The sequence below is a fragment of the Homarus americanus genome, unplaced genomic scaffold, assembly GCF_018991925.1.
Source record: "Homarus americanus isolate GMGI-L3 unplaced genomic scaffold, GMGI_Hamer_2.0 scaffold25013, whole genome shotgun sequence".
In the NCBI taxonomy this organism is placed as follows: domain Eukaryota; kingdom Metazoa; phylum Arthropoda; class Malacostraca; order Decapoda; family Nephropidae; genus Homarus; species Homarus americanus.
Window position 1 is genome coordinate 8,693,185 of NW_024722158.1, and position 14,244 is coordinate 8,707,428.

The 14,244-nt window shown below is 36.1% G+C and overlaps 1 protein-coding gene across 2 annotated transcripts in view; it reads left to right on the forward strand.

The window, feature by feature from the left end:
• Nucleotides 1–13,144, forward strand: part of LOC121862199 (acyl-protein thioesterase 1-like) — a 48,768-nt gene extending 35,624 nt beyond the window's left edge. For both annotated transcript variants that reach the window (XM_042360296.1, XM_042360297.1), the window contains 2 exons: nt 608–772; nt 10,032–13,144. In XM_042360296.1, the coding sequence (XP_042216230.1) occupies nt 608–772; nt 10,032–10,082 (216 nt within the window). In that variant the 3' untranslated portion in view covers nt 10,083–13,144. The remainder of the gene's footprint in view (nt 1–607; nt 773–10,031) is intronic.
• The last annotated feature ends 1,100 nt before the right edge of the window (nt 13,145–14,244 follow it).

Below are 14,244 nucleotides of genomic sequence, written 5' to 3' on the forward strand. Positions count from 1 at the left end.
GGCAGACATAAAGGGTTTAGTAGAAAAGTATTTCTCCTTAGAGTGCAACCCATGACCTGTTTGGATACTACTACACCACCTTCCTACTCCTATCTGGATATTACAAATTACCACTCAATCACTGGTAGCACATGGCAATAAATGAAGAGTTGTATATTGAAATCCCATTTTATGGCTGAGGGCCAAGGTGGGTGTGCTGGCTGCCCCCTCTCGCGAAAGGTTAGATGCAAAAGCAGCTAGAGGCAAGCATTGTCTCCTAGAGAGCTAGTATTTATAGAAGTGCATTTATGAGTGGTGCTGGGATTGGCTGAGAGTTTAGTCCCCTGACTGGGTGCCTTGCCTGCTATTTAGAGATAAACCGGTTCAGTACTTATTTTTACAACAATTTTATTTTTCATAAGAAAATATTTGTCTTCAGTTAATTATCATAACCATGGCTGGGTGGGCTCTATCCTGGGGTTGCAGTGTGCTGGGATATCATTTATCATTCACCTTGGCCTTCGGCTGTAAAATAGGATTTCAGAATTTGACTTTACATTTTTGTTTTTGGTCTTTTTTTGCCAGTTTTATATTTCGTTTTTTTAATTAACTTCTCTTGGTTTTTCAGGCTGCCATTAGCAACACAGGCTCTCCAATCATTCAGTGTCATGGTGACTGTGATCCAATAGTACCATACAAATTTGGTCAAATAACAAGTCAACTGATCAAGAAGTTTGCTGGCAATATTGAGTTCAAGACATATCGGGGCATGATGCACTCATCTTGTGAAGAGGTAAGAATTTATATGTGTGTATTAAGAGGTTGACACCTCTCATAGTCTTGGGGCTATTAGAACTAATGCTTATTTGTGTGTATGATGTCTTTGTTACCATTTATTTTAGCTCTTGTGAAGAGTGGGAGTGGATGGAGAAGTGAAATACAGTATTGAATTAAGTTACTAGCACAGGGTGTATGAGAGTACTAACCCCACCTTTTCTATCTTTAGTATTAACTAGAAATATAGTAGTACAGTGGTCCCTCGGTTAACGAGCGCCTCGGTTAACGAGATTTCTGTTAACGATTTACCTTCCATAAGATTCTTAACTTCGGTTAACGAGCAATCCCTCGATTAATGAGTTTTTTACGAGCCGACTTCAACATGTTTTCGCTTGCATTTGGCGGTCCACCAGCTGTAGTATTAGTCCGCCAATACAGTACAATAATTGGTTTTAAGGCTTAAATTCTTTACTATTTTAGTAAATATCAAGAAGTTTATACTATTCAATAATTTTAAAAGTTTAATATTAACTTTTTTAGTCATTTTAACAATTATTGAACATAATTGAAGGTAAAGAAACTAGTTTCTGGCGTGCCATCCAGCCTGTTAACACACCAGACAGGCGTTAGTCTCTCTCTGTTTTCAGTGGAGGTAACATCTTGCTTGAGACTCTCTTCAACTAAATGCTTTTTTTCTGTGTTTCCAAGCAAATTATTGGTCATTTTGAAATATATTTTACATATTGACAATATATAATGCAGTGCAGTGTTGATTTAAAGAAAATAATCTTGAAATACACCAAGAGAACTAAAATTTTATGGGTGAAATGGTGCCATGGGGTGACTTCTCTTCCACCCCAATGCCTTCTCTTCTTCCTTCTCCTCCACCCCCATTCTAATTCCCATCATCATCATCATCATCCAGGAGCCTTCTACATACACACCTCAAAGTAAGTGTACTTTTCCACCTTTTTTGTTGAATTTAGGCAATTTTCGGTGAGCTGGAACCAATTACCCAAAAACCCATTGAAACAATGGTTTCTGTTAACGAGTTTTTCGGTTAACGAGCAACCTGCTGGAATGGATTGTGCTCGTTAACCGAGGGACCACTGTATCTCGATACACTGGGCTAATTGGGGCAGACCCCAGTCCAGAAAATGGGAAAGTCAGAAAAGGGCAAATCTATTGGGGGGGGGTTATCTGGACATAATACTGTACTGCTTATCTGGACTGCTTCAAGAAAATCACTTGTTGTTATAATGTTATTACTGCGCTTCAACAATTAAGGTCTTTAAGTGCATAACAAGGTTAGTAAAACACTATTATATCAACAATAAAAAATGTGAAAGATTGAACTTTCTTTGCTGAAAATCAGTTGTCGACAACTGTTTTCAATGATTTGATTGTTTCGTACAATAAAGTGTTATACGTAAGTAATCACAGAAATTGCCTTATAAATAAAGAGAAAACTGTATATTGTACAGTAGTATAGAAGATAAAAATAAGAAAAAATGAGAGTGTAAGGGTATATTATGTGTGGGGGATATGAGTGTATCTGGGAGCAGCAGGCAGGAAATAATGCAGGTGGGTGGTTCCATCCCCTAGGATCCCTTTAACACGCTTTATGCAATTTCACCATAATTCCTATATTATTTAGGTTCAAAATCATAAAAGAATCCCATACTCGACCCCAGATAAGTCATTGCATTGTAGTGTATTTATCAGCACTTAGTAAATAGCATTGTGGTGTACTATGCAGCTGCATATTCTCTAGTTTATTCATTAATCAGATGTATAAGTGTAAAAATTGTCAAATCAAGCCATTATGTATGACTCAAAGGCAATAGATTACATTGTTAGGAAGGTATCTCCGAATCAAATACTATACTGTACTGTACAGTACTGTATGTTATATGAGCCTGTTGTAAGCTGATTTGCTGACAGGTCTCTCCCTCCAGAAATACATCCTGAGTGAATACCTTTTGATACAACACAGTATTTTCAAGTCAACATTCTTTGCATTTTTCTGAATTACCATCAGGCTAAATGGCACATGAAGTTGAATCTGGTCTTCCATCTACATAATCAAAGTTCTTCCTTGTCAACAATCACACCACTTCTTTTCTGAGTTCAGTAATTACTATACACTTCATCATCACAGATCCCCTTACATGTTTGAGAATTCACACCTTGCCCTTATATGGTCCCAGTCTTATACCTGGTAGAGTCTAGTGAAAGAATGCCTGATATGTGAGGCCTCTCGCCTCTTTGAGACAGCTTAATTGTGTACAATTTCATTTACAATATACTATAATGATCTCTGTTTCTTTGATGCATACGTATCACCTGCATCTTTTTTTACTTCTTTGACATTCTGAAGGGTCACTGTCATTGTGTTGCATGTTTGGCTGGGGCTTGGAACATCTCACAGAGGCATTCTGCTGAATAAAGTACTGTAATTCCATGGCTCATTACTGTGACCAAACATTTGCATGTTGGATGGAGAAAATTATTATATTTTGGGAGTTCATTCACAGGTCAGATATTTGTAACTTTGGGGTCCCTTTATATTGAAAAATGTCTTTATTGGACAATGATCACTCACTGGAATATATGGGCATGAATTTGATATCTGCCATCCATGATTGTTTCCCTGTATTGCCATCCCTAACTGTGTTCTTTGTGCAGGGTAAAGTTGGTCTTGCATGTTCCTTGTGAAATACTTATACTGTATACAGTATGTAAAGTTTAATGTACTGTACAGTAATGTATTTTTAACTTCAGCTGAGTAGTAACAGCACATGTTCAACATGTAAAATCCCCTGGGACCTGGAGACTTGAACCAAGATAATTTTAAAATTTTTGCCAGTTGCACAAGAAATAATATAAAAGTTCAATAGATTTGATTATTACCTTCACAGGTTGTACCTCTCTAGTCCGGCAACCTCGAGACCTGACCAGTGCCGGACCATGGGAATTCACCCTTTTCCTGGATAGATAGTGATTTGTGTATACACTTGGAAGCACTAGCACCACTTTCACTGTTCGTGGTCTCTTTGAAGACATATTGAAGGGTTAAATGCCGTACAGTAGGTTCTCAAATTTCGCGAGTTTTTAATTTGACGTTACAAAAAATAAACACTGCACAATTTAAAATTTTGACGGCGGAAACTCGAATTTCGACGGTTTTAAGCGGCCCGCCAATGTTCAGACGTGCACTCTTGTGTAAACAGCGTCATTTCTCTATGTACAAAAGATTCATTATTGTTTATTACTGAATGTCTTTTTGATTGAATTAATGTTTGTGTGCAAAATGAACGTAGAATATTAAAACACACGAGGAGACAAGACAGCATTGTTTTCGTTGTTTACAAAACCAGTGACTGACTGGTTCTACATATAAAACTGAAGAAAATAAGACTCTGGTTGTAGCTGTAGTAAATTTAATGTAAAAAATTAGTATGGTTGTTTTAAGTAATGTTATTTAATGTTAATAAATGGAACAATGGAAGTAGTTAACCATTAATGGTAAAGGAAAAAAGTGAGATCGCGTATGTAAGTGCGCACATGTGAAAACATATCGTCATTACTCAACATAAGAATATGAGAGCAACACTTATTACTGTTCATAAATATTTTAATTAATGTTTCAGAATTTAAAACAAAAATTCTACCCACTAGTGGTGGTAAAGTTGAAAACATAAGGACAGCCAATGTTGTTGTGTGTGTTTTTACTCGGATGACAAAGTTGCCAAGTCATCAGGTTCAACTCTAGCTGAAGCTGTAGAACATAAGAACTTTTCTGTGTTGTTTTTAGTTTTTATTTAACTTTATCTGTGTTATTTTTGTTGGTTTATTAGGATGTTGCTTTATTACAGGTAGTAATTTGCCAAAAAAGTAGGGTAAATAAGGCAAAATTTAGCCAAACATCGAAAGTACCAGACTCAAATTAATTTTCTCCATGAGCAAACTAAAATCGTTCCGGACCACGGGAGTTCCCGGACCACAGAATGCCGGACTAGAGAGGTACAACCTGTATAAGGTAAATGTAGGAATATTTTTTAAAATATACATTCTTCAGTTTTTTAGGCTTCTGTAATGTTTTGTTTGGTCCACTGTAGGTAAAACACTTAAGTAATTTATGCAGTGTCATTCTCTCTCACTAAGACTACCTCTGCCTGCCTTTAGCATTTTTAGATATTTGTACAGGTATTCCTCGAGGTACGAATTGGTTAGGTTCTCCCTCCAAAAAAACATTCATTAGGTGAATTTTTGTATCTAGAATTGTAAAACATATGGGAAAAATAGTTCAGCTCCTCATTGACAAAAATACCCAGTATCGTCCCCCAAAACACGAAATTGGTCCACAAACTCGAAAAAACTACCTAACTAATGATAAATGGTACACAAGTACTTTCATTTACTACCTAAAACATTAAAAACAATAAAAAAAATACTGTTGAGATGAAAATATGCAACTACAGTAAACCTTTAATAATTCGGCACATATGGGGCTCTGGCCTTGCCTAGTTGTCCGAAATTCTGACTTATCGAGGCCCTTTCCCCCTCCTAAAAAAATACAACAATAAAAAATTATCAACCCATATACAGTATGTGTACATTTAATTACTAAATATAAAAAGTAACACCTACCAGCACTGCAGGCGAAGAATGAAGAGACATAGTAGGTGACACAGATGCATGGTAGGTGATGCAGGTGGCCAGATAAGCTGAGATTTTCCCAGATAATTTTATATATCTAGGCATTTCCTGAGTTATACTAATACATTCCGAGAACCATATCCATGTCGAGTTATATGAAATTCCGAGTTATCGAGGGTTTACTTTAAACCTATTAGCCCTTAAACCCCAGGTGACGTTCCTGAATGTTCTTAATTTTTGTAGCGTATTTTGAATGTCCAGGCAGAAGGAAATACTTTGTATAGAATATTTGTGTAATTGGCAACTCAACTCGCATGTATTTGTCTCAAGACTCGTGCCTCATGATCAGTTACCCACCTGATGTTGTGAGGGATGCACATCATTAGACCTTTCTTATGACACACTTCACTCCTCCACACCCAAGTGCAAGCAAAGGCATTTGCTTAACAGTAGTGCTGCTCATCAAGACTGGTGCTCCCTCCCTTCCCCGCCCTGCCAGCCGCCGTGAACCTTGGCACAAAGATATGGTAACTTGGTGCAAGGAGTGTGAAGTTGCCTTGTGCATTCCATGTTACAAAGACTTCCACATTATCAAGAAGTTCTAAATTCTGTAGAAGTACTTGTAAATAGTGTATATACAATGCAGGTATTTGAAAATGGTGATAAGTTTTGTGTTACCTGAATATTCCTACAGTTCAGTATTTTATAGTACAGTCGGCCCTTAACATACGCGGGGGTTAGGTAACAGAGATACCCGTGAATGTTAAAAATCCGTGTACTTTTGCTGCTGGCCCCCCATGTCCTTATTTACCGTATATACCTGTGTGTAGTTCGAGTTTTTAAGACCAAATTATTTTGCAAAAAATTGGGGGTCGACCTCTAAAAGGGTAATAGTTTCGTTAGGTTGAAAAATATTTACCAGTAACTACCAGTAAACAATGGAAACGACGCACCAACGCACCACCAGCTGTGAGTGTCGGTACAGTCGCCAGGGCAGATCTCTTGCGTCATCATAGCTAGCCCAAAGTAGCCAAATGCATGGTATGGTATACACAGGACGATGTAAAACAAAGTATTCATTTGTTAAAGTTTATTTATAGATACTGTACATAAATTTTTGTTCATTACATTTGAAACATCAATCTTTGTTAATTAAATTTGATACAAAAGAAAACTACGATACCGTATTTTCATTAAAATATTACATCACAAGTATATTTTACCTTAACTGTGATTGAATGAATATATTCTCAGAAATAAATATGGAAATGTAATATTTTGGCTGAAATGACGTACATATTACTGTACAGTGGAAAGTGGGATAAAATTATGAAAACAATGACTTTCGCTTTCTTTCGTTGTTCAAAAGATTTTACCGTAATCGCTTTTCGAATGGTTTTCAGTTAAAAAACTGTTGTACTGTACTCATACTGTATTACAATAATATTCTATCCTATCATTAGCCTTATAATCCCACAACTGAAAACCATTCGAAAAGCGATTACGGCAACATCTTTTGAACGAAAGAAAGAGAGAGTCATTGCTTGCGTCACAATTTTATTCCACTTTCCACTGTAATACGTACATCATTTCAGCAAAAATATTACATTTCTATGTTCTCAGAAATAAATGGTAGTTTTGTTGAAACGTAATGAACAGTATTTAATATTAAAATGCAAAAATAGCTATAAAAACAATTAATACACCCGAAATATACTGGCTGGCATCTCCACTCATCCCTGCTCCTGCGTCAAAGGTCACCGCACCACTCCTCCCAACTCTCTCCCTCCGCACTGCCGACAACAAACACAAATGTTTTGTGAATAACTGCACCTCCACTTCCTATGTACAGTACTTGTACTGAACTGTACTGTGCTGTGCATTTTTATAAACAATAAACATGGCAAGAAAAGCTATTAAAAAAAAGAGATAAGAATTTCACTTTACTGTACCGTACCTCTCCTTGGCGACAGGGCGGGGGTCATTGGGCTCATCGTCACTCAATTCCAGAACAGGTGGTGAAGTGGGGGCGACTGTGGATTCAGCTGCTTCCTCACTGCCGCCAGTGATTGATGGTGTTAAATCTCTCCTTCGGTGATCAAAGAACATGGTGATGGGGAGTTGTCATCTCTTTCTTTCATTTCTTCCATGATGTTTTTGTATGGAGCGAAAACGTCATCCATCCCTCGCATGAATTTCAGGGCACGCACCATGGAGGGGTCCTTACTATAGGCCAGGTTTTTCAGTGCCTCAATATTCCTGGTCATCTCCCCCAACTTCTCCAACGTTATTTATTGGTGCTCTTCCTCATCCTCTTTCCCTTTCGCTTCCTCTTCCTTGCCTGAGTCTACTAACTCCTTTAGATCCTCCTCGGTCAGCTCAGTGTCGTGCTCTTCAATTAGCTCCCTAATCTCGTCCTCTGCCATGTCCCGGAAGCCTTCAGCAGCCACTTTCCTTGACAGTGCCAGGGTCTTTCTGAATATTTTCATTAAAATCCATCAAAATCATTTTCCTTGTCATCGTCTTAAGCACCAAACAGCTCCTCCCAGTCTTCTCCTTGAACAGGGCTAGAGGGTACGTGTTTTTCGAATCGTTTTCAATTAAAAAAATGTTACAGCACATGTATATTTTACCTAAACTGTGCCTGAATGAATATATTCTCAGAAATGAATAGTAGTTTTGCTGAAACGTGATGTATTTCAATGTAAAATAGGATAAAACACATGACGAAAACAAAAGACTTTACCTAACCTTCCAATGTTCAAGAGATGTTACTCGTTTTTTTAATAGTTTTCGGTTAAAATACTGTTATATTACAATGATATTATATTCATACTGTGCTTGATATACTACATTCACGGAAATGTAATATTTTTGCTGAAATGACGTACGTATTACAGTGGAAAGTGACGAAAACAATGACTTTCGCTTTCTTTCGTTCAAAAGATGTTACCGTAATCGCTTTTCGAATGGTTTTCAGTTAAAAAAACTGTTGCATCACAAGTGAATTAGGATAGAATATTATTGTAATACAACAGTTTTTTAACTGAAAACCATTCGAAAAGCAATTACGGTAACATCTTTTGAACGAAAGAAAGCGAGTCATTGCTTTCGTCACTTTCCACTGTAATACGTACGTCATTTCAGCAAAATATTACATTTCCATATTCTCAGAAATAAATAGTAGTTTTGCTGAAACGTAATGCATTTCAGTGTAAATTAGGATAAACTACATGAAAACAAAAGACTTTACCTAGCCTTCCGATATTCAAGATATGTTACTCGTTTTTTTAGTAGTTTTCGGTTAAAATACTCTTATATTAGTGATATTCTATTCATACTGTGCTTGATATAATACATTCACGGAAATGTAATATTTTTGCAACTACAATGCTGATGTCAACACAAGCGTGGTTACAGCGAGACTGACTGAGTGAGGGAGAGCTATGCGTGTGTGTGTGAGGTTGCGGGGTGCGGGCGGTGTCCCGTGTTCGGTGCCGCGCGTGAGTTGAATGGCGCGCGATTTGAATGTACTTCAATTACTTCAATGTACAGAATATTCCTCCGGCGGGGCAATCCGCGTATTTGCGAATCCGTGAATGCTAAACCTGCGTATGTGAAGGGCCGACTGTAGTTTTGAGGAAAATAGAATTATTTTGTGCTTTGCAGTGGCTATAAGAGAGAATTATGATATAAAAGTGTCTTAAGTAAGAACTGAGTGTTACATATGCATGTCAACAATCACTTCCCACTCATTGATTTATAAGGTGACAGTGGATTAAAAAAAAAAGCCTTTTTTACCGAAATATGTGGGTGGGCGGGTTTTACAATGTGTGGGGTCTAAGGGTTAAGGGAAAGCTAAATCAATGTTTAACACAGTTACCAGCAGTGCCATTTGCTTAGATGCTGGCTGCTTCATGTGTGGTTGCCATCAAGCATTGTCATAGCAACGAGCCCTGCCACCTCTACCAACCTACAAGACTCCCTCCCTCCCTCTCTCACACAAAGAAATGTTTATTCCCTTTATGATTTTGATCTTATGATAGTTATTACTTTTACTTTTTTTTGTACATTATGTATGTAGGTTTGTGAGTGCATATAATAGAATAAAAAAAAAAGGTGAAGAAAACTGAGTACGTACAGGATACTGTACTGTAAAAAAAGTGAAGAAAGTTTAAGTTTATCTTTCCGAAACTACGAGTTGAAAAATAATCATAACATAACTCTCCCCAACTCACCCTGCTAACTCTCGCTGGTGCATGAAGAAATGCTTATTCCTTTTATGTTTTTGACCTCATAATAATTATTTTTTATATTTTTCTTGCATATTCTGCATGTAAGATTGTGTGTGTATGTAATTGAATGAAAAAAAATATGGAGAAAGTTATGTTTATATACCTAAAATTACCAGTTGAAAAATAACCATAGCATAATTCTTACCTCAGCCTGTTAGGGGCATGTTAGGGGAAAGCTTTCGTAACACGAAATAGGGGTTCAATTTAGGAAATTCTTATCAGCAGATTTTCATATCTCGATGGATACCTGTATTGTACGAGAAAGATTTGTATAGTCGCTACAGTATTGTATTGTAATTGTATCATTACTCTTTTCAGGAAATGGCTGACATCAAGAAGTTCATTGCCAAGTATTTGCCTGCAGTTTAGAACTCATAAATAATTTCACAAGTACTGTATAGAAATTAGTGCATTGTATGAAATTGAACACCTGTGTACAACAATCATTCATGCAAGGGAAAGAGAAGCAGTAAGTTGTAAAAATAATCAGTATTTGATCTTAGTGTTTTTGTTTATTCCATCTCATGACTTCAGCTTCACATCATCACCACCATTTACAAAGGCTATAATAAGGGCCTTGTTGTTCTTGGAAGTTGTTTATTTTAGTTAACTTAACGATATATTTTTGTAGTGGGCACTCTTCTTGGTTACATGAATAATATGGTAGTCTACATTACAAGTTTAGTGATATTTCATTATTCTTATTCATCTAAAAGTTTATCATCCAACTTAATATACTGTACTGCTGTTTTGTTGATGATAATATTACTGTACCTGTTTGTTTCAGATAATTGGATACATATATCAAATATATATAATAGTCATAAAAGATCTCATATTACAAACAAAAGGTCAGTATATTGGAGATAAAGATGCAACAATAGACAGGTAAAATTTCTCCCACCAGCCATAGTGGAGCATATAAAGTCATTGTTCGGGAAGGCTGATAGGAGTTGTTTAAGGATTTTTTTATTATTATTAAAGTATATTTGACCAAATAAGCTGTGAATAACGTTTTTTCGATGTGTATTAGGATTAGATTATTCATCTTAATGGTGCATTTTATAATTTTCCCATTAACCCTTTCAAGAGTATGCATAAACTGGCTGTGCCCACCAGTGAGGTAGTTTTTTATTTAATTTGGTTTTTGCTAAAAAAAAGAAAATAGTATTTCAGTTGAATTACAGTATTTTGTCTTGTTTATTTATGTTTTAATAAAAAAAAAAATATGAAAGTGATATATAACACTTAGAAGTTCATATGGAGTGGAGGTTGGGAGATATCACTTGGGGCGAGTCATAACAACTGGCTGAAAGGGATGTTGATGTGTTACACAGTCAGTATTTCTTGTTTCTTACAGTTCACTTAATCTCTTAAAATCAGTGAAGTCATTTTATCTCCATCAAGTGTTACCGAGCTGTTGATGGTTGGAAAATTTTGACCTAGAATTGGTTATGTTTGGCTGTGTAAGACTTGTAGTACGTGTGGTAAACATGTCCATTCCAGAATGATACTGAGGAATAGGAAACGTAAATATACCTGCTTACTCATCTTCTTTTACATGTAAGATAGGTAAATTTATGTACTTACTGATGAAAGGGTTAATTTTGTATAATCTTTTCTGCCTTATTATAAATTTTATCACTTCTGTTTTCCAGATAATTGTGTATCAAAGTTATTGTTTCATATAAGTTAAACAGTTTTAAGATATCTCATCCATGTCTCATTATTTGATATGTTTGAGGGTTACTGCATTTAGTTTTCCAATATGCTGTTGACTGGGAAATGGCATATTGGAAAAATGAAAATAGTTAAGAAGGCAAATTAGGTTGGTATTTACCCACAGAGTAAATTGCATATACTCAGAACTAAAAAAAACTCATTAAAATATTTTTGTTGTTCTTAGCTCAGAGGAATGATCTGGGAATGGTGCCAGCTAAAGTTTATCGAGAATCACTTGGATGTTTTTTCATGAGATTTATTGTTATAGTGGCTCTCATATGGTGGGCTTGCATATATAGTTTTCATTCCTCCTCATAATACTGTACATGCATACCGAGTGTCAAATCTATATTGTTACTGTGGATTTCTGCATACATGTGAAATTCATTGATGGTTATTAGTAATGCATTTAATTATCTATCCTCTAGTATAGATTATGTATTAGGTCTTACAGAATGGAAATCCATGATATAATGCATTGGCTATTGATTAGTACCAAACCTCCTAGATGTTGAGTAGTTTACCTCACTACTTATATACTCATAATAGCTTCCGTTGGCTTAGAATTATTTTTGTGCCTGAAAGCTAGGTAATCATTTATTTCTTCATTAAAAATGGTTAAATAACTAATTTGTTGCACTTACCTGAGCATAAGAGTTACATCGTGTCGTAATTTGTTAAGCATCGATTGTTTTGTTGTGCCAGGATTTTGTCTTTTTCACTTTTACACTTTCATTTTAAACTAGAAATTATCATATTATATTAGTACAGTGCAATGCTTTGATGCTAGGATTTCAGTGGTACCAAATTAGTTAACTTGTTGATTATAAAACAGTCTGATGTTATTACTTAAATATATGCAGCTGGTAATATTTTTGATGTGGCAAGTCACTTGTTTTATATTGTTTTGGAAACTGCCATGACTGATCCAATATGTCTTCAATATAAATATTTTAATTCGCTTGATCATTACAGTGAGATGATGATTGCTCTTGTGAAAGACATTTGATAAAAATGCATCTTGGAGATCTGTTGGCACCTCATTATATGCAATGATGGAGGTTAATATTGCTAAAGAGTCTTAATTGTATTTAAAGCAAAAGTTGAATTAGTTATTATTTAGTAGAATTTGTTCAGTTGTTTTATAGTATAAATTCATCTTGTCGCTGGATGCTGAATAATGCAAGTTTAGTGTAAAGACCAATTTTGGTGGATATATACAGTAATAGTATTTAGGGACTGAAGCAAAGATCCTACTTTGGTTTATTATTCTCTTAGCAATAGATATTAAAAAATTATGATAATTATAGAATAAGATGAAATAAAGATTGTAGGTTTGTATGTAGATCCCTGAGTCATTCAAGTAGTGACATACTCAGATGTTTACTCATTATGCCCAGTATTTTTCAATACATCCAGCATATATTATAATGCTGATATATATGTGATCATCCTAACTCTAGATGAGGATAGTATGGAGAAGTTGATAAACCACAAGTGTGTTTTTTGTCCTTTTATTTGAGTAGAATATACTCAATACCATGCCTCTTTAAAATCCAATGTTGACTTTCAGATCTTAAAGAGTCCAATGGAATTGTCACTGGATGTTAGTTCTAGCAACTCAACATTGCAAACTGGTTTTGTACTTGGTAATTTTGCCTTTAATGCAAAGTTGTATGTAATGCAAAGAAATATATAGACCTATAGTGTAACTACTTATTACTAACCCTGATTTTTCAGTGGATCGATATTCAAAGATCTTAGGGTTAACCCCCAATTTCTTTTTGTATTATAAGCATCAAGCGAATGGTCTGGTATAGTCAGATAAGATATTTGTCGGTGATTTACCTTATCCTGTTTGATTACATCTGCTAGACACCTCAGAAAGGTAGTTATCTTTTCACCTCTTAACTGTACCACTCACTTCTAATAGAGAAAGGTATCCAGAGGAAAGAAATGAGGTCATTGAAGACTGATAGATCAGACGGCTCGGATATTCCTCCATCAAAGACTGTACCCCTGGTTTTAGAAAATTTTGTTTAATCTGGCCTCCTTTTCCCTAAACTTGGAAGGAGAGGGAGCACAGTGGTTGGGTGTATACAGCACTCGCATCCTGTTCCAGGAGCTAGTGGTTCGATTTCCATGTGCTCCCAGCTCACTCTGCTGTACATGGGTACCTAAGTTTACAACTTGGGGAAGTGAATGCGGTCGAGTGTAGAATCGTATATGCTGCTTCCTTGTGTACCAAGGGCTTAGTATACAGTGTGCTGTTTCTACACTCCCTCATGGTTTATGAGACCCACTTTCACTCTTTTTCATTCAGGAAGGAGGGAGGGAACAAAGAAAATTTGATTCAGTGATCATAAAAAGCTATTTTACAACCACCCACTTGCATGAATACTCTTTTAGATTAACCTGTTAATGGTCACTGACGTAAATTATGTCATCCCTTGTCTTGCACGAATTGGTCACTGACATAGTTTGTCATTTTAAGCTAGGGTTCCATAGGCTTTATTAAGGGCTCCCATGGGTCCAGATTGTAGAATAATTAATTTTCTATGACTTGGTAACTCATGGCTATAAATGGATGAGTATGTGGAGGCTACAAAAACAGAGAAGGTGGAATGTGTGTGTGTGGTGAAGGGAAGAGCGCCGTGTTCCTGCCTACACATTGCGGTGTTGCCACATCAGCCAGTGAAAACTTTTAGGACGCTATCTGACATGCCACTTTGTCTCCAGTGTACATAGTATATATATAGAAGGAACTGGAAGTGGTAACAGACGTGCAGAATGACACCATGTGCATGGC